Raw genomic sequence first — 20,317 nt, 5'->3', positions numbered from 1 at the left:
GACAAAACTCCAACCAGCCACCTGTCTCCGTGCAGAGTGGCCTTGCACCTGCTCCTGAAGTTAAAGGAGACACAGACAGTGTGGAGGCAGGGAGGCCGGGCATCCCACGGGCTCCAGCCACCCACCACACTCCCGTGGGCCCAAAAGAAGAGTTGGTGTTTGCAGCAAGTGACCTTCCAGTCCCTAAAGGCAACTGTTATCATCGTGACCCACAGATCAGAGGTGTGATCTGCAGCAAAGCCAGAGGGACCAGAGATGTCCTGTCCAGCTGTGTGGCCTCCATGGCCAGCTGCTTTTTAAGTCAATTAAGAGCAAGTGAAGGGCTGGGGCGGTGGCTCAGTGGCCGAGCGCTTGCTAGCACGTGTGGGGCACTGGGCCGGATTCTCAGCGCCACATTACATAAAGAAATAAAGGTCCATCAACGACTAATACAAATGTATTTTTTTAAAGAGCAAGTGAAGCTGGAGGGATTATTTAGGGCCTCCTCAGTAGCAGCAGGTCTTCAGGTACTGAGGTTGGCAGCCACAGCAGTCACCCCATGACCTCTGTCGTCCACTTTCCTCCCTTGGCCCGAGATGACTTCCCTGCTCGGTTGCTGAAGGAGGCAGTGAGTGGGAGATAATGGACTCCAGGTCACCGGACCAAGCACCCCGCGGCCAGGCGACGTTACCAGGCTCAATTCATTCCTCGTGGGCTATTTTTTCCCGTTTACAGATGGGGAACGGGAGCCCCAGGGAATGCTGCTCTTCCTAGAGAAAGAGCAAAGAATCCCCCAAGGACTCCCGCGCAGGACTTGAGCCCTGAATGCCTCCCGCCCAGGTGCCCAGAGGGCAGGGGCTGATGATGTCCTTTCCCAGAAACTCCGGGGAAACAGTAGATCCAGATACTAGTTGGGGCGAGCGGCTGAAGCTCAGCGGTTTTCCCTTTGGCGCCCACAAAACCCTGAAGTGAAACCTCGACCTGTGGGACAATGAGCGCCCGGGGACTTTGAGTGCTTGAAGCAGGCTGCGTGGCCTTGGGCAAATGGCAGGCCCCCTCTAAGTCTGTTTCCCTACTGGTCCACCGCTGGCATGGACAGGCAGGGGTCAGGGAAAAGTTCCAAAGGAAGCGGGGGTGGGGTGGGGGGGGGAGTGGAGTTTGGGAGAGGACCCCGCGCCCCCGCCCCCAGCAGACACCACGTGGCCTTTCCCAGCTTGTTTGCCCCAGACCCGAAAGGGTGCGGGTCCGGCCGCCTCCAGGTCTGGGGCGGAGCCACTCTGACCCCTGAGCCCAATAAATCCGCAGCCCACAACCTGGAACTGTTTCTTTAAGCCCCACCGCGACCTCCCGCTGTCAGCGGGGCGCAGCGCCCGGGGAGGGGGTCCGACTGGCCAGCTGCTCGCACGCAGCTGGGTCGGGCAGCTGGCCCCAGAGTGCGGGGTGAAGTGGACAGATAGACGGAGGCGCAGAGGGACAAACCGCGAGGACCCGCAGATCCCCGGCCCAGGGAGCCCCTGCCCCTCCTGCTGCTGTCACCCCACACGGAGGGGGACAGGCTGGGACTCCCCTATAGGCCCCCTGCATCCTCCACCGCCCACACCGCTGCAGCCTCCTGGCCGAGGACACCGGTGGCCGTCGCACCTGCCCTCATGGAGGTCACTGAGGCAGCAGCGCGGGCCACGTTCGGAGCCTGGGACTACGGGGTCTTCGCCCTCATGCTGCTCGTGTCCACCGGCATCGGGCTCTGGGTCGGGCTGGCTCGGGGCGGGCAGCGCAGCGCCGAGGACTTCTTCACCGGGGGCCGCAGCCTGACGGCCCTGCCTGTGGGCCTGTCCCTGGCCGCCAGCTTCATGTCGGCCGTGCAGGTGCTGGGCGTGCCCGCCGAGGCCTACCGCTACGGCCTCAAGTTCCTCTGGATGTGCCTGGGCCAGACGCTCAACTCGCTGCTCACCGCGCTGCTCTTCATGCCCGTCTTCTACCGCCTCGGCCTCACCAGCACCTACCAGGTACCCGGAGGGGACCTGCCTGTCTGGGAACCCGGGACCCGGGCTGGAGGCCCTGGGCTGCGAACTACTGTGCAGCGGGAGGCAGATCCGCTCCTGGCGCTTGGTGGGGCCCCGGGCAGACCTGCAGGAGGGTTCTGGGAAGAGCCCCAGGCAGTGGGGCGAGGGGCAGGAAGGAGGAAGCGAAGAGGGTGTCCTGGTTCCTTGGTGCGGGCGCACGAGGGCGGTGCAGCCTCAGCCCGAAGTGTACTCGAGTGTGAGCAGGCACACACCTGTCCCCAACGTGTCCCGCACTTTCATACTTATGCACTCTAGAGGGGCGACCCCCTGCTCTGGGTCCAAAATCCAGCTTAACTCTTGACCTCTACCTTGAGCAAGGGCGCTTCTCTGCTCGGGCTTTCTACCTGTCCCAGGTGAGCCGTTGATATGATTCCCCCCGCCCCCCGCCCCGGGACGGAGAGTAAAGCGGTAATCGTGTCCGGTATTCAGTAGCCTCCAATGCCATTGGCCACCCGGCACTGCATTGTGCTTTGTCGCACTTCGCTGTAAGGGCGACCCCGGCGGTCAGACATGAGTGGGAGGACAGGTGTGCAAGTATGGATCGCTCCTCCAGGGCACACGTCCTGTGCAAGGCACCGAGATGGCACGAGTGCGCGGACAGATCCGGGTGTGCGCGGGGCGCTGGGGCAAAAGTAGGGCCAGCGCAGTTCGCCTCCGGAGGGAGGGTCCAAACCGAGAGGCCGGGCAGGGACCCCAGATTCCTCGGGACTGTCCCGGTGACCACAAGCCCTCGGCTCCTTTTTTTGTAGTACCTGGAGCTGCGATTCAGCCGCGTGGTACGGCTCTGCGGGACGGTGCAGTACCTGGTGGCTACAGTGAGTGGCCTCCGCCCGCCTTCAACCCAGCGACCCCGTAGGCTCCAACCTTAGCGCCTTAGCGCGCACAGCCGGTCCCCAGCCCCTCGGACTCACCCCAATCCAGCGCAGCCTCAGGCCCCGCCCACATAGCGACTTAGCTCCGCCTCGTAGGCCCCTCCCACCCACCGACAGGACCCCGCCCGCACCCCGCCCAGGCCGGTCCCGCCCCCGCCCTGCCTCACCCGCCCGCCTTCTGCCTGCAGGTGCTCTACACCGGCATCGTGATCTACGCACCTGCGCTCATCCTGAACCAAGGTCGCCTGGGAGATCGGGGAGGGGGGTCCCGGCGGAGAAGGCTAGCCAGGAAGAGGGGGAGGGAGAGGAGGGCCGAAGACTCCGAGGGCCACTTTGCTCCCCGCAGGGACGACTAATTTGGGGGATGTCTAATTTGCACAGTGACCGGGCTGGACATCTGGGCGTCACTCCTGTCTACCGGAATTATCTGCACCTTCTACACGACTGTGGTGAGTGTCCCCGATGGGGGGGGACGCGGGGGCTTCATGCCCACTGGGTCTTCTGTGGGGAGATTTGGGGTCCGCCAGCTCATCTCTGACCTGCTATCTCCCGGTCCTAGTTGGGTCTCGGTTTTCTCTTCTTTCTAATGAAACGTGATCTGAAAAGCTCATTGCTGAGAACCCAGGAATAGGCTAGCTTCAGGCGTGGCTGAATCAGGGCCTCCGACGGGGTCCCTCTCCCACTTCTCTGGGCTCCATCAGGTCCAGGCTCCCACCTCTTCTGGCTTCCTGCCCAGAAGGGTCCTTTCAGCACCCGCCTCTCCAGCCTCTGGCTCACCGTGGTCCCAGGTCCCGACTGAAACATTCCAGGCAGCTTGAGGGTCTGGGGCGCTCTGATTGGCTATTCTTGAAGCTGCCCTGCAAAGAAAAATCAGGGACTTCTAAGCCACCAGGTTGGCTGGGTAAGAAGTAACTAATAATGACTGGGCCCAGTGGAGTCGGCCTGTGATCCCAGCGGCTCTGGAGGCTGAGGCAGGAGGATGTCAAGTTCAAAGCCAGCCTCAGCAACTTAGCGAGGCCCTAAGCAACTCAGTGAGACCCTGTCTCTAAATAAAATACAAACAAAGGCTGGGGATGTGGCTCAGTGGTTGAGTGCCCCTGGGTTCCATCCCCAGTACCAATAATAATAATAATTAGTAATGACAGTAGAGTCATGGGCATAGTCATGCAGTAATCGCTCACTGAGTCCCTGAGTTCCAGGTGCTCTTCTGAGTCTTTTTCACTTATTAACTTATTTAGATCTCACAAACAGAAGCATTATTAACCCTACTGTATTTTTAAAAATATTTTTTTAGTCGTCAATGGACCTTTGTTTTGTTTATTTGTATGTGGTGCTGAGAATTGAACCCAGGGCCTCACACATGCCAGGCAAGCGCTCCGCCACTGAGCCCCAGCCCAGCCCTATTAACCCTATTTTATTGATGAAGAAACTAAGGCAGAGAGACACATTGGTCCCCAAGTCAGACGGGGCCAGCCACGGTCAGGCGCCCAGCTGACCCCTCTCTGCCCCTCCTGCAGGGCGGCATGAAGGCTGTGATTTGGACGGATGTGTTCCAGGTGGTGGTGATGCTCGCTGGCTTCTGGGCCATCCTGGCCCGTGGCACCGTGCTCATGGGAGGGCCCTGGCGTGTGCTCAGGCTCGCTCAGAATCACTCGAGGATCAACCTGTTGGAGTGAGTTAACTGTAAAGCAGGACACCCCCTTTGTGCCCCGGGGGACCAGCCAATGCTGCCTGCTCCAGGAAGCCTCTCTGCCCCTTCCCCAGCTCCCTGCAGACTGAGCCCTGCCTCTGCCACCCTGCACCCCTCCAGCCCCATCCCTCCTTCTGGCCAGGACTGGCTCTGGGGGATGGAGAGGCAGGTCTACATCCAGCTCTGTCCCTTGTGCCCAGGCCAGCCTGGACACTGAAGCCTCCTGGATCTCCCAGCTGGACAAAGAAAGGATGATTTTTTTTTTTTTTTTGAACCAAGGATGGAACTCAGGGGCACTTAACCCCTGAGCCACGTCCCCGGTCCTTTTAATATTTTATTTAGAGACAAGGTCTCGCTGAGTTGCTTAGGGCTTCGCTAAGTTGCTGAGGCTGGCTTTGAACTTGCCATCCTCCCGCCTCAGCCTCCAGAGCCTCTGGGATTACAGGCCTGCGCCTCCACACCCAACAGCAAAGGAAGGATCTATTTTTCTCTTTTCTTCTTCTTTCCGTGCTGGGGATGGAAGCTAGGGCTTATGCATGGTGGGCAAGCGCCTTAGCACCGAGCTGCATCCCCAGCCCAGACAGAGTGTCTTCTGAATGCTTCCGGAGGTGACTCGGAATAAAGAGTGCATTCAATCAGACAAACTGCTCTCACACTGAGGGCCTGCCGCAGAGGCTCTCCGAGGGCCCAGGACATCCAGGATGGCCATCTGGGGTCCTGGGGAAGGTGAGGTCAATGTGACATGTGCACATGGCTGACCCGCCCTGTCCTTACCAGTTTCGACCCTGATCCTCGCAGCCGCTACACGTTCTGGACGTTCGTGGTGGGCGGCACGCTGGTGTGGCTCTCCGTGTACGGCGTGAACCAGGCCCAGGTGCAGCGCTACGTCGCCTGCCGCACGGAGAGGCAGGCCAAGCTGTGAGTGCGGGGGCCCGGGAGGCCTCCGGGCCGCGGCCCCCTTCCCTGGCCTGAGCTGCCCCTCCCCCCAGGGCCCTCCTCATCAACCAGCTGGGCCTGGTCCTGATCGTGTCCAGTGCGGCCTTCTGCGGCATCCTCATGTTTGTGTTCTACAGCAGCTGTGACCCCCTCCTCACAGGGCGTATCTCTGCTCCAGATCAAGTGAGTCCCACTGAGCCCCCCCGCCCTTGGCAGTCCTAAGCCCCACTTCTCAATCTTGGGGGATGGAGCTAGAAGAGCCTTCCTGGCAGAAAAAACAACCTGTGCAAAGGCCCAGAGGCAGGAAACAGCTCAGAGGAGGATGTAGGATAAGGGGGAGATGAGTCCGGGAGGCAATGGGAAGCCCGACGAGCAGGGGAGGGGAACATTCATATTGAGAGTCCCAGAGACCCCCTAGGGGACATCAAGGAGGAGATGGAGCTGGGTATAGTGGCAAACAACTGTAATCCCAGCTACTCAGGAGGCTGAGGCAGGAGGATCACAAGTTTGAGGCCAACCTTGGCAATTTCGTAACCTTGACCCCCAGCAACTTAGCAAGATCCTGTCTAAGAGTAAAAAATAAAAAGGGTTAGGGTTGTAGGTCAAATGCCCCTGGGTTCAATCCCCAATTTAAAAAAAAAAAAAAAAAAGGAGGATATGGGAATGTGATCCAGCATGAAGTGGTGTTGACACTGATGTCCCAAGCACCTGCTGTTCCTCATGCTGTTCCCTTCACAAGCCGTCAGCGAGCCCTTAGCTCTTCCGGAGTGGAGAGGGCGAGGCTGCCGCAGCTCTCCTCTACAAAGGAGGAGACTGGGGCTCCGAGGGGAAGAATGCACCTGAGGTTAGCAGGAGGCTGGGCAGCTCTGGGACCAGGTCCCCTTCTTGGGTGGCACCCCCGCTGGAGCTTAAGCCATGGGGTTCCGAGTTGGCAGAGGTCACAAGGCTATCCCATCTGCTGTCCCGCCAACGGGGTCAGATCCTAGGCCCCATAATGGTGCCACTCTGGCCCCACAGTCCTCGTGAGTAAAATGTTGATGGCAGGGGACCCTGTGTCACTGGGCACACAGTGGGGCTCAGGGACAGTTCTCAGATCTACATTGTCACTCTGAGTCCCGTGTGTCCTGGGCAGTGGGGACATGCAGGGTCAGGACAGAGAGGAGGCTTCCCCTGGGACGCTGCTGTCCTAGAGGGTGACCCCGGCTCCTCCTCCCCCAGTACATGCCCCTGTTCGTGCTGGACATCTTCAAGGACCTGCCTGGAGTCCCCGGGCTCTTCCTTGCCTGTGCCTACAGTGGCACCCTCAGGTGAGCCTCCGACTTGCTCAGCAGCCACATCTAAGTCCCCAAGGGCCTCCTCGCTCTTGATGTCTCCCCGGGGCTGGAATATGCTGGAACATCCACCCATTCACAGTTCCTGCCCACTGCCCTGATGGCAGCCAGTGTGGGCTCTGAGCACAGGGACCCCAGCTCCAGCAGGGACACTGCCCTCTTCCTCTGCCTTCCTTCTCAAATGAGTGTTTATTGAGCACCTATTATGAGGCAAGTGTTGCTGTCCTGCATCCTGACCATGCTGACCCCACCCCTGCCCTCTGGGGCTACCCACACTGGTGGTTTTACACATGCCTTCAGTCTCCCTGGTGCAACCAGCCTTTCTGTCTCATGTGACCTTGGTCACAGTACCCTTGCTCTCCTGGGAGTATCTCCTGTCTCAGGAGCAGGACAGGACTGCAGGGCTCCTCCACTCCCTGGGGACTCTGGTCACCCCCACCTCAGCTTCCTGATGGGCGGCGTCTTGGCAGCCTAGCTGGACTTGGTAGCTGAGTGGCTGGTGCAACAGGTGGACCCCAGAGCGGGGGTGACAAGCCCTACCTGCCGACCCCTCTCCCATTTCCCCCCCTCGCAGCACGGCGTCCACCAGCATCAATGCCATGGCCGCGGTCACCGTGGAGGACCTCATCAAGCCCCGGAAGCCCAACCTGGCGACCCGGAAACTCATGCTGATCTCCAAGGGACTCTGTGAGTTGGGGCACCTCGGGCACGGGAGCGGGGCGGTGCCTCCCACTGACGGGCCACCCCGTGTCCCCTGCAGCGCTCATCTACGGCTCAGTCTGTCTCACGGTGGCGGCTCTGTCCTCGCTGCTGGGGGGTGGTGTCCTCCAGGTGAGCTCTGCACCCCACCCCGTCTGATCTCCCCAAGACGTGGGGCATCGTCCCGGCCCAACTGAGGCTCAGAGAGGGTCGCCGACGTCGCGCAGAACTGGATAGGACGCTTCCTGCGGCGAGGGGACAAGGGAGGTGGGGGGCTTTGTCCTGGGGACTGAAAGGACTTCCCTGCCTTGGAGAAAGACTCTTTGTCACCTTGTCACCGTTCCGAGAAGTGGGAGGAGGGGTTCCCCTTCCTTTGGGACGCTGGAGCCCCAGGTGGAACCCCTGGGTCCTGCCTTCCCAGTGGGTGACCTGAGGACGGCTCTGCCCTCAGCCCTGCCCCCCTTACTCTCACAGGGGTCCTTCACGGTCATGGGTGTCATCAGCGGCCCCCTGCTAGGGGCCTTCGTGCTGGGGATGTTCCTGCCTGCCTGCAACACGCTGGTGAGTGGGGAGGGCGGGGGAGGGCCTGGGGGCGTGGCCTGGCAGCCCCCTTCGCTGACGCTGGCTCCGCCTCCAGGGCGTCCTCTCTGGCCTAGTCATGGGCTTGGCGCTCTCGCTGTGGGTGGCCATGGGCGCCACGCTCTACCCGCCCAGCGCCCAGATCATGGGAGTCCTGCCATCATCCACTTACGGCTGTGGGACTCTCTCAGCCAACGCCTCTGATCTTCTGGAGCTGACCCTCACCACCAACGCCTCCAGCAGGACTTCCAGGTGAGCAGGCTGGTCTGGGAGGTGGCAGACACTTGGCCTGAGCGTGCGCGGTCAGGGAGGAATCCTGAACCCTGAGGAAGAAGGAGCGAGGCTCGGGGAACAGTGTTCCTGGAGGACAGAGGAGCAAGTGCAAAGACCCTGAGGCTCGTTTCAGCTTGCTGCAGCCCAGGTGCAGAGAGGAGGGAAGGTAGGAGACATGCAGGGAGAGGAGTTCAACTGGATTCTAGTTTTTAAAATTGAGATAGGAGTCACATACCACAGATTGGATTAAAAGGGGATCTGGTCGTACATGGATAAAATTTATGCGGCCATCGGCACCATCTAACAAAGAAGATTTTCATCAACTCAGAGAGAAGCCCTATCCCATGAGCAGTCCCTTTCCATTTTCCTCTCATCCCCAGCCTCTGGCAAACCACAATTCCTCTTTCTCTTGCTACGGATTTGCCTCTTGTGGACATTTCATGTAGCTGGAATCGAAATTGGACAAAGTGACCTTTTTGGCCTCAGCCTAGTTCGAGGCTCAGCCAGGCTGACTCCATTCCTTCCTGTGGCCGAGTACATCTGCAGTGGGGGTGGCCGCACGTTTGGTTAATCTGCTCATCTGCTGATGGACGCGGGTTGTCCACTCCTTGGGATCATGAACCGCTGTAAACATCTGCGCATGAGCGTTGGTGTGAAATGTGTTTTCCTGTCTCTTGGTGTATCCCTGGGTGTGGAAATGCTGGGTCATACGGTAATTCTGTTTAATTACACTCCCACCAGCCGCAGGCCAGGGGCCCAACTTCTCCACATCCTCTCCATTGCTGTTTCTTAAAGAAAAAAAAAAAAACCTAGACCTCCTAGAGGGTGGAGGGCCTCTCCTTGGGGGTTGATTTACATTTCCCCATAGTGATACTGGCCACAGCCCCAGCAGTCCTTTGTCTTTCTGTTGTTGAGTTTTAATTTACATCATCTATATATGTCTATATATTCTGGGTACTAGACCCTTATCAGATGTGTGATTCTGCAAATATTTTCTCACCTTCTATAATTGATCTTTTTATTCTCTTGACAGTGTTCTTTGTTTGTTTGTTTGTTTAGTTGTAGGGCTGGGGTGGTGGCTCCGTGGTGGAGCGCTTGCCTAGCATGTGTGAGACACTGGGTTTGATTCTCAGCACCAAATAAAATAAAATAAAATTAAGGTTAAAAAATGCATTTTTTTTTTAGTTGTAGATGGACTCAATATCTTTGCTTTATTTATTTATTTATTTATTTTGAACGTGGTGCTGAGGACGGAACCCAGGGCCTCACGCATGGCAAGTGCTGAGCCACGGAGCTACAACCCAGTCCTTGACAGTCTTCTTCTTTTTTTATTTCTTTCTTTTTTTTTTTTTTTTTTTTTGGTTCCAGGGATTGAACTCAGGGGCCCTCAACCACTGAGCACACCCCCAGCCCTATTTTGTATTTCATTCAGAGACAGGGTCTCACTGAGTTGCTTAGTGCCACACAGTTGCTGAGGCTGGCTTTGAACTCTTTTTTTTTTTTTTTTTTTTTTAGAGAGAGAGAGAGAAAATTTTTTTAATATTTATTTTTAGTTCTCGGCGGACACAACATCTTTGTTTGTATGTGGTGCTGAGGATCGAACCCGGGCTGCACCCATACCAGGCGAGCGCGCTACCGCTTGAGCCACATCCCCAGCCCTGGCTTTGAACTCTTGATCCTTCTGTCTCAGCCTCCCAAACCACTAGGATGACAGGCGTGTACCACCGCACCCAGCTCTTGACAGTGTTCTTTGATACAAAGAAAATTTTAATTTGCATTTTCCTTCTTATTAGAATTATTTGTTTATGTATTTATGTTTACTTTGCGGTGGTGCTAAGGATCAAACCCAGGACCTTGAGCTTGCTAAGTGCCAGCTGAACTGCAGAGCGATAGCCCCAGCCGAAAAGCTGTTATTTATTTATTGGTACCAGGGATTGAATCCAAGGGGCTGAGCCGCATCCCTAGCCCTTTTTTAATTTGGTTTTGAGACAGGGTCTCGCTGAGTTGCTTAGGGCCTTGCTAAGTTGCCATCCTCCTGCTTCAGCCTCCTGAGCTGCTGGGATTACTGGGGGGCCCCACCATGCCCGGGGAAAGTTCTTAGTTTTGATGAAGTCCAATTCATCTTTTTCCCCCCTTAGCTTCTGCCTGATTTGTCCCGTTTAGGAGCCCAGTGCCTACACCATCCTCATGGATCTATGTGTACATTTTCTTCCAAGGGTTTAATTTGGTTTGATTCTGAGGTCAATAGGGAGCCATGGATGGTGACGGGCAGCGGCAGGAGAGGCCCGGGTCTCCTGCTGAGCGGGGCGGGGCCTGGGAGTGGGTCCCTGGGAGCAGCGCTGGCTGCTGAGGACATCCAGTGAGCGCTGAGGGGTCCTCCGGGCCAGGCTGTGGCCGTGGAGGTGGAGAGCAGCGGGAGGCCTGGGAGGGCTCTGGGAGGGACACAGGTGTGCGACGGGAGGCTCCTGCCCACGCTTCCCACCTCCAGCTCCAGGGTGGCCCCGGGCAGGCCGGCTCTAGCTGACAGCTTCTACGCCATCTCCTACCTGTACTACGGCGCCCTGGGCACGCTGACCACCATGCTGGGCGGGGCCCTGGTCAGCTACCTGAGCGGTAAGCGGGCCCGCCACCTAGGGCCACCTGGGTCATCTGGGTCATCCCTGCCTCAGGGCCCCTCCCAGCAGGGAGAGGAAGAAGGGAGTCTGCAGGCTTGACACTGGGACCCCTGTGCTGCACCTCGGGGACAGTCCCCACCTCCGAGGCTGGCCCTACTGCAGAAGCAGGAACCAGCTGTCCCCTCTCCACACAAGTCCCCGCTGTAGGCGAGGGAGGGGGCGCGGGCGCTGTCCCTGGTGCTGAAACGCCTTTTCTCTCTGCGACGCGGTGACTCCGCGCGGATTTCTGACTCCCACAGAGAATAGAAAGAAGCCAAGAGAGGTGAATAGCGACAGAGTGGCAGTCCCACTCCCTGAGTGGCAGACTTCCAGTCCCTAGGCCTCGCTGAGCCTCCTTGTGCCAGGTGCCATTCGAGACACCTGGATGCTGCCCTGGGCGACACACAGGCTGGCACCGCCCCGCCCCGGCCAGCAACCGTGCAGACAGGAGACGGGCTCAGAAAGGGGCAGAGCTGCTGGGGCTGGGACTAGAGCCACCTCACGCTGGCCCCAGGCCCTCCCCTGCACCCCCAGGCCCCATCCCAGCCCCCACTGCCTCCTCACTAATGGCCTCAATTCCCCGCCCCCAGGCCCCACCAAGCGCAGCACCCTGGGCCCTGGGCTGCTCTGGTGGGACCTTGCTCGACAGACGGCGTCAGTGGCCCCCAAGGAGGAGATCACTGCCCTGGACGACACATTGGTGAAGGTCAGTCTCAGGCTGGGCTTGCACAGCAAGGGAAGGCCTGGTGGTTCTGGGAACTTGGGGGGTGGCATAACTCAGGGGGGGATGTGGTGAGTCCCCATCTGTCCCTGCCTGTCTTCCCTCCTGTGGACAGGCTCAGGTGGACGCAGGGTCATCCTCAACAGAATGCAGTGTTTCCTGTCACAGGAGCAAGCGGGGCTCAATACTGTTTACTTTTCTCACATCTGTGTTGTTTTTTTTTGTACTGGGGATTGAACCCAGGGGCATGTAACCACTGAGCCCATCTGCCACGTCCCCAGCCACATCCCCAGCACTTTTTAATATTTTATTTAGAGACAGGGTCTCACTGAGTTGCTTAGGGTCTTGCTAAGTTGCTGAGACTGGCCTCAAACTTGTGATCCTCCTGCCTCAGCCTCCCCAGTCTCTGGGATCACAGGTGTGTGCGCGGTGACCAGCTTGTATCTGTTTTTTTTATGATGACTTCCTACCTCTGGCAGGGCCAAGAGATTTGCTCTTAGGATATTTATATATAATCTCTTAAGATAAAATGACTTAATTCAAAAATGAGCCAACTCAGAAAAATCTTACATAAGACACACGATGGGGGTAGATGGCCGTTGGCCAGCACCATGTGATTGCTGTGGGAGCAGATGAAATCTACAAAAAGAAACAAGTTGGGTCCCAGCAGGCAGTGGGGGCTAAGATAACAAAGCGGGGTGCTGTGGTGGGGCGCATCTGCAGCCAGAAAAGTCAGGTCGGTGTTCTGGAAGAGGTAGGTCCGGCCGCCCATGAGGAGGAGCCAGCCCTAGGGAAGGACACGGGAGGTCACAGCGGGTGCACCAGCCCCAGCAGAGACAGGCCTGCTGGGGAGGGAATGGTTTGGCCCGAGTGTTTTAAAGTTCCCTCCAGCTGCTGTGGGAAAATATTTTTTTCTCAAAGGGAAATAGAAAGGCAGAGGTGGGAGGGAGCTACGGTGTCTGAGCTAGTATCAGAGGCCTGAACTGTAGGTGGCCTAGGCACAGAGAAGAGAGGTTCTGCAGACAGAGGGGACAGGCCTAGACAAAGTACTGGACAAGGAGATACTGTGTGACCCTGCACACTGCTGGTCCTCCAAGGTCATCAGGATCCCCACCTGGGGACAGGATCTCTGATGGGGTCTTTCTTCTCCCCTACCCTCAGGGTCCTGAAGAAATCCTTCCTGGAACCAAAAAGCCCCCTGGATCCCTGCCCAACGATGAGGACCATCCGCTCTTCCTGGGGCAGGAGATGGAAGGGACCCCTGGCCCTGGACACGTTGGTGGCCATGACCATGGAGAGACGAACCTCTGAAGGCAGGGCCGGCCTGGCCCAACCACCTGGGGTGGAATCTCAGGATGGACCAATCCCAGGCCACCAGCCAACAGGCCCGGCCTCTGACTGGCTGGAGGGCATGAGATGCAAATAAGCCTGGGGCTGCGCGGCCCAAGGCCCCGCCTCCAGGAGGTCGGCCCCGCCTCCAGGTGGTGGTTTCCCGGATTCGGCTCTAGTCCTAGAGGCTGCCCTCCCTCCCGCTCCTGCCCCTCAAAATGAGACCGGGGTTTTCTCTGTCCACAAAGAGAAAGCTGTTGGTGGCCCTTCTGGACAGCATGGAAAACCCGCAGACCCAACACCAGGGCCTGAGAAAGACCCCACCTTCCCCTGGAATGTGTTCAACCTTGGCGAGGATCTTGGAGGAATTCAGGCCTGACCTCCTGTGCTCCATTAATCAGGCGGGACAGGGGGCCCAGAGAGGGGTAGCCCCTGACCAAAGTCACACAGAAAAGCAGGTGCTCACCCGGAGCTGGAGACCAGCTCTTCCTCCTCCGCCTCTCTGCATTTTCCCTCCCAGGGTGGGCGGGGAGAGTCAGATATCACCTGGCCTCCAACCTTTGCCCAAACACCTAGCCTTTGCCCATATATGGCTCCCTTGACCCTCAGGGGAATGTTTCCTGCTCACGGGGCAATGGAGACCCCCAACAGGTTTTGGTAGCATCCCTCCCAATTCATTTAGAACCTTAGAAAGTGAACTTCCTTGGAAACAGGGTCTTTGTGGGTATAATTAGCTAATTTGAGATGGGTAGGTGAATAGTCCGTAGGAATAGGGTGAACCCTGAATCCAGGGCCTAGTGTCCTTAGAAGAAGTGGAGAGACCCAGAAACACAGAAGGCAGAAGGCCACAGAAAGACAGATGGAGATTAACATGACGCTTCCACAGCTGAGGCTCTCCTGCAGCCAGCAGAAGCCCGGAGAGAGGCCTGATATGGATTCTTTCTTACAGCCCTCAGGGGGGGTGTGGTGCGATAGACATCTTGATTTTAGACTTGTAGCCTCCAGACTAGTCAAGAATATATTTCTGCTTTTTTCTTCTACCTGGTCTATGATAATTTGTTACAGCAGCTACAGGAAGCTCATACACACCACCTGATCTAGCTATGCAAGCTGTGTTGATGGAATACCTTTAGATTTGAACTTAGAACTGACCATCGCAACTTTAAAATCAATGACTGGATAATTGGGGAACTAGACCTTCCACCTGTTCATGGTCCTCACTTAGAAGAGTCTGGGACAGGAAGAGGCATGAAGGACAGGGATGGGCTGAGGTTCCCCTGAGGGCAGAACAAGATGATCTAGCAGCTGTTTCAATATTTCTTCACATTGTTGTGTGTATCAATATTTCATCCTTTTTTATTGCTGAGTAGTATTCCATTGTGCAGATGGACCCACAGTGTGTCATTCATTTTTCAGTGAATGGGCATCTGAATTGTTTCCAGCTTTTGGCTATTACAAATAAAACTGCTATGAACATTCATGTACAAGTCTTGTGTGGACATAATACCCAGGCCTCTGTATCTGTGGATTCAACCAACCACAGGTCGAAAAAATTTTTTTTAATTGCATCTTTACTAAATGTGCATGAACTTTTTTTCTTGTTATGATTGTCTAAACAATACAGCCTACTGTTTATATGTACATATATGTACAAATATGTACACAGCACTTACATTGCATTAGTTATTACAGGTGTTATGGTGAGATTGCAATAAATCACTGAGTCAATCTTAAATCAGGAGATGGAAACTTTATTCACCAGATAGCGGTCTGGATCCACCAGCTGGTGGGGTAAGGGGCAGGCTGCCAGTCTACACCCTTCCACCCCCTCAAGGGTAGAGTGAATATTTATAGTCCCAAACCACATTAATTGTAAGTGGCTGTTGCTATGACTCAAAACCATAAACAAACGTCAGGAGATATAAAATCATGAGCAGAAGGGAAAGTGGGTTAAAAATGATCTGGGTTGAGTACAAGTTAAAGAACAATCAATCTCTGACAGCGTACATTGTCCAAGAAAAATGGGAACCAAAGAGAGAACAATTTTACATTGTATAAGAATTGCCATTTTGTGTTGCCAAACATGCTGTCATTCTATGCTAAGCAACTGCTGATGGGCTCGGAGGCGGGGCTTTCCCATGGGAGAAGCCTGTCTTCCATGAAGTGGAGTCTCAGGGTAAGATGGCGTCAGTTTGGTCATTGCCCACATAGCCTGGCCCAAACACAAGAAATTTGAAAATCTATGGCAGTAAGCATGGAAGTTCTGTGCAAATACATCATTTCACAAAAGGGACCTGAACACTGCAGATTTTCATATTCTTTTTTTAAAAATATTTTCTTAGTTGTCAATGGACTTTATTTATATGGGGTGCTGAGAATTGAACCCAGTGCCTCACACATGCTAAGCAAGTGCTCTACCACTGAGCCATAACCCCAGCCCTTTTTTTATATTTTATTTAGAGACAGGGTCTCACTGAGTTGCTTAGGGCCTCACTTTTGCTGAGGCTGGCTTTGAACTCAAGATCCTCCTGCCTCAACCTCTCAAGCTGCTGGGATTATAGGTAGGTGCCACTGCACCTAACTCCTAGCTCTACTTATGTTTTATTTTGAGGTAGGGTCGGGCTAAATTGCCTGGGCAGGCCTTGAATTTGTGAACCTCCTACCTCAGCCTTCCCAGTAGCTAAAATTATATGTATGCACTATTACACTCGGCTCTGGCTTTTATTGATGACTTAAGAATTTTTAAAATATATATTCTAGGCACTGGAGGTGCAGCTCTGTGGTAGAGTGTTTGCCTAGCATGTGTGAGGCCCTGGGTTCAATTCCCAGCATTGAAAAAAATAAATGTATGTTTTTATATATATATACATTTATACATACATTTATTAATATATTTATTATTGTTTTCTCTTTGGTCCCAGTTTTTCTTGGACAATGTACCCTCTCAGAGTTTGATTGTCTTTAGATGTTAGTAACCATTCTTTAATAAAATGTATATTATTAATATATATATTTATGCAGATAATCTGCCATTCTGTGTCTTTTAACTTTCTTGGTTGTTTCTTTAACTTTTATAAAGTCCAACCTATCTGTTGTTCTCTTTCATTGTCTGTGTTTTTTGTTCTATCTAAGAAATCATTATCAAATCCAAGGTCATTAAATTTCTCCTAAGAATTCTATAGTCTTGGCTCTTATGTTAGGTCTTTGATTCATTTGGAGGTAATTTTTATATATATACGCCTCCCGATCCATGAACATGGTATGTCTTTCCATTTATCTCTTTCTTTCAGCAATGTATTATAGTTTTCTCTTTTTAGGCTAAGCTCATTCCTAAGTATTTTGTTCTTTTTGAGGATACTGTAAATAGAAAATTGTTTCTCAATTTCCTTTTCAGATTATTTGTTATTAGTGTATAGAAACGCAATACCTGTTGATTTTGTACCCAATAAATTTGCTTATTCTACCAGGTTCTTTCTATTTTTTTTTTTTTTGGCAGAATCTTTTTTAAAAAAAATATTTTATTTTTTAGTTGTAGTTGGCCAAGGCTCACTCAGTTCAGGTCAAATGTCACACAATATCTTTATTTTATTTATTTATATTTATGTGGTGCTGAGGATCGAACCCAGGCCTCACACGAGCTAGACGAGCGCTCTACCGCTACGCCACAACCTCAGCCCCTTGGTAGAATCTTTTTTTTTTTTTAATATTTATTTTTTAGTCTTTTTGGCGGACACAACATCTTTGTTTGTATGTGGTGCTGAGGATCGAACCCAGGCCGCACACATGCCAGGCGAGCGAGCTACCGCTTGAGCCACATCCCCAGCCCCCCCTTGGTAGAATCTTAAGGAAAACATGTCATCAAGGCTCAGGATGTGGCTCAGTGGCAGAACACTTGCCTAGAATGTATGAGTCCCTAAGTTTCATTCCCATTACTTACAAAAAATTCATGTTTCCTGAAAACAATTTTATTTCTTTCTTTCCAATTTAGATGTCTTTTATTTCTTTTTCATGCTAATTCCTTTGGCTAGATTTTTTTTTCCACCAGTGTCTGAACTCAGAGGCTCTTAATCACTAAGCTTTTTATTTTGAGACAGGGTCTCACTAAGTTGCTTAGGGCCTCACTAACTTGCTGAGGCTGGCTTTGAACTTGCAATTGTCCTGGCTCAGCTGAGATTACAGGTGTGAGCCACTACACTTGGCTCAGTAGTTTCTTTCTATTTCCAGTTTGGTGAGTGTTTTTTTAATCAGGAATTCGTGCTGAGTTTTGTCTAATGTTTTTCTCTACATTAGTTGAGATGGTCATGTGTCCCCATTCATTCTGTTAATCTGTACACTTCTTTGACAGAGTATCATAGGTTGAGTCATTCTTGCATTCCAACAATAACTGCTACTTGGTCACATTGTACAATCCTCATTTGTTTTGTTTTTGCAGTGCCTGGAATGGAACCCAGGGCCTTGATTGTGCTAGGTAAGCACCTCACCACTAAGCCACATCTGCAGCTCTGTTTGAAGTTTCTGATGTGCTGCTGAATTTGATTTGCTAGCATTTTGTTGAGGTTTTTGCAACAATATTCATAGAGCAAGTTGGTCTATCACTTTGGTTTTTATTGTTACTATTGTTGTTTTATAATGCACTTGTCAGCTTAATCAGAGTAGTGCAAAGTTTTTTTTTTTTTTAAGGTGAATGCTTTTTTGTGTTTAATCTAAAAAATTGTGTGTGTGTGTGTGTGTGTTGTGTGTATGTGTCCTGCGGATGGAATCCCAGATCTTGAGCCTGCTAGGCAATTTTTCTACACCCAACATTCAATCTAAGAAATCTTTCCCTAATCCAATATCACTAACACATTCCTCTGTATTTTCTTCTAGAAGCTGTTATGTTAAGAGTTAAACTTTTTGTATGGTGTGCGGTAGGGAACCAATGGATATCCAGTTGATTTAGTCCATTTGTTGAAAAGAATTTTCTTTCCAATCCCAATTGAATTTCCTTGGCACCTGTGTCAAAATTCCAGTGGTAAGAATATGTGTGGAGCCGGGTGCGGTGGCGCACACCTGTAATCCCAGCAGCTTGGGAGGCTGAGGCAGGAGGATGGCAAGTTCAAAGCCAGCCTCAGCAATAGTGAGGTGCTTAGCAACTCAGTGGGATCCTGTCTCTAAATCAAATACAAAGTAGGGCTGGGGATGTTGCTCAGTGGTTGAGTGCCCCTGAGTTCAATCCCCAGTATTAAAAAAAAAAAAAAAAGAACATGTGTGGAGTTATTTCTGGATTCCCTATGTTGGTGCACTGGTGTATTTCTCCATGCCAGAGTTTCTGATCCTCAGCACTACTGACATTTCAGCCAGATCATTCTTTGTGACCTTCCATTTATCATGACCAAACTTGTCTCCAAACATTGCCAATGTCCCATGGGTGAAGAATTGTCCCTGGATGATGGTGCTGGAGATCCAACCCAAGACCTTTGTCGAGAGCTCTCTGTGAACTGTGCATGAACCAAACTGGCACTGAAGCCATTGAATAGGAAAATCTGGTATCTGGGAACTCCCCGCTCCACCCCTGCTGGGGAGAGACCCACATCTGTGAAGTCCTATCCAGCTCTGCCAGGTTCCTCACAGCACCAGAGATGGTGGCCCAGGGAAGGGGCAGAGACACACAGCCTCTCAGAGATGGGTGTGGCTTGCTGAGATGCCAGTCAACCTGTTTGCTACAAGTCTCCTGCCACACAGAGAAGCCAGACTCGTTCCACCAAAACCTTTTCCCTGCCCTTGATGTGCCTCCTGTAAATAAGGAACCAGAGCCATTTGCTAGTTCTGTTCGGCTCCAGCGCCTACCCAGGCTGGAGAACCTCCTGGGCGCTCTGCTTTTAAAACCTATTTTCCGACTCTGCCCCTTATTTCTCACTATTTCAGGCTTCCATCTTCCCAGGTGGCTTTCCTCCTCCTGAGCTGGAGTGGGCCACCTCAGACCTGGTGCACGCAGCCCGGAGCTCCACCCCTGCGCTGCGCCCCGGGACCAGCCCTAGAGCAGCCCGCCCCAGCCTCAGCAGAGATCAGGGACTGAGTCTCCACACAATGGCAGCCAACCCTGGCTGGAGGAAGGGCCCCTGCATATGGTGAGTACACGGGGGTTCGGAGACGCCAAGCGCGGAGGGGGGGGGACAAAAAACGACTCCTCAGATGTGCAGCATGAAAACCTAGAAGACTTGGTGTTTTCAGGACATAGAAGACCTGGCAGGTGACTTAGAAAGACCAGTGGGACTTGGGCGTGTGTCTCAGCGGTAGAGCGATTGCCTTGCCTGTGTGAGGCTCGTCCCCAGAGCTGCAAACCAAAACCTAGCCAACAAAGGTCAGGGTGAGATTGCCCAGGTGACAGGCAGTGGGTGCCATTCACCAAGTTACCCAGTGACTTTATTTATTATCAGGTCCCTCTTAATTTGGGGGGATACTGAGGATTGAACTCGGGAGCATTCAACCACTGAGCCGCATCCCCAGCCCTATTTTGTATTTGATTTATAGAGATGGGGTCTCACTGATGTCCTTAGTGCCTCACTGTTGCTGAGGTTGGCTTTGAACTCAAGATCCTCCTGCCTCAGCCTCCCGAGCTGCTGGGATTACAGCTGCACACCACTATGCCCAGCCATTCTGTGGGTTTTGACAAATGCATGATGACATGCATTCACCATCATAGTATCATACAGAATAGTGACAACTCCTCTATTGGTCTTACTTTGTTTACTTATTCTTTTTTTTTCTACTGATGATCCTATCTGGTCATAATTCTTGTCTTATTGCATTGGCCAATGCCTCTACATCAGCAGTAAGTATTAGCCATGACTGTGGGCATCCCTGCCTCATCCTGGACTATGTCATCTCTCCCATTTGACCATCCAACAGGATGCAGGCGGTTCCTTCCAATCATTATCTTTGATCGGGTTAATTTCCTCCTCGTCCCATTTAGTATGAACTGTTTACAAAACTGGAAGTGATTGCTGAGTGTTATCTGATAGTTTTCCTGCACGGTGAGATGATCTTGTGGTATTTTCCTCCTTTCATCTTTTCATTGAATGAAAGGCTTCCTGAGGCTGAATCTTCCTTCCTTCTTGGAGTAAAATCCTGCATGCTCCTTGGGTCTTTTAAAGCACAGCTGAATTCAATTTGCTAATGTTTTCTTTTAGCATTTTTGCATGCACAGCCTCC

General features: G+C 53.1%; 1 protein-coding gene across 2 annotated transcripts; it reads left to right on the top strand.

Moving 5' to 3' along the window:
* The first annotated feature begins 1,291 nt into the window (after positions 1-1,291).
* Slc5a5 (solute carrier family 5 member 5) lies at positions 1,292-14,606 on the top strand. Of its 2 annotated transcripts, none has more exons than XM_046437269.2 (15): positions 1,292-1,985; positions 2,792-2,857; positions 3,103-3,154; positions 3,296-3,363; positions 4,471-4,586; positions 5,382-5,522; positions 5,594-5,723; positions 6,759-6,847; positions 7,446-7,558; positions 7,632-7,702; positions 8,045-8,131; positions 8,208-8,401; positions 10,911-11,035; positions 11,667-11,782; positions 12,959-14,606. In XM_046437269.2, the coding sequence occupies exons 1-15, from the start codon at positions 1,629-1,631 to the stop codon at positions 13,106-13,108; spliced, it is 1,875 nt and encodes a 624-aa protein (XP_046293225.1). In that variant the 5' UTR covers positions 1,292-1,628; the 3' UTR covers positions 13,109-14,606. The 2 variants fall into 2 exon arrangements, with proteins under 2 accessions (XP_046293225.1, XP_046293224.1); XM_046437268.2 differs by having other exon boundaries at positions 4,432-4,586.
* The last annotated feature ends 5,711 nt before the right edge of the window (positions 14,607-20,317 follow it).

This window comes from Marmota monax, unplaced genomic scaffold (assembly GCF_021218885.2).
Source record: "Marmota monax isolate L192 unplaced genomic scaffold, Marmota_monax_Labrador192_F-V1.1 WCK01_AAM20220418_F8-fsc00021, whole genome shotgun sequence".
NCBI lineage: Eukaryota > Metazoa > Chordata > Mammalia > Rodentia > Sciuridae > Marmota > Marmota monax.
The sequence above is the reverse complement of the archived record's forward strand: the minus strand, read 5'-3'. Positions and strand labels throughout refer to the sequence as shown.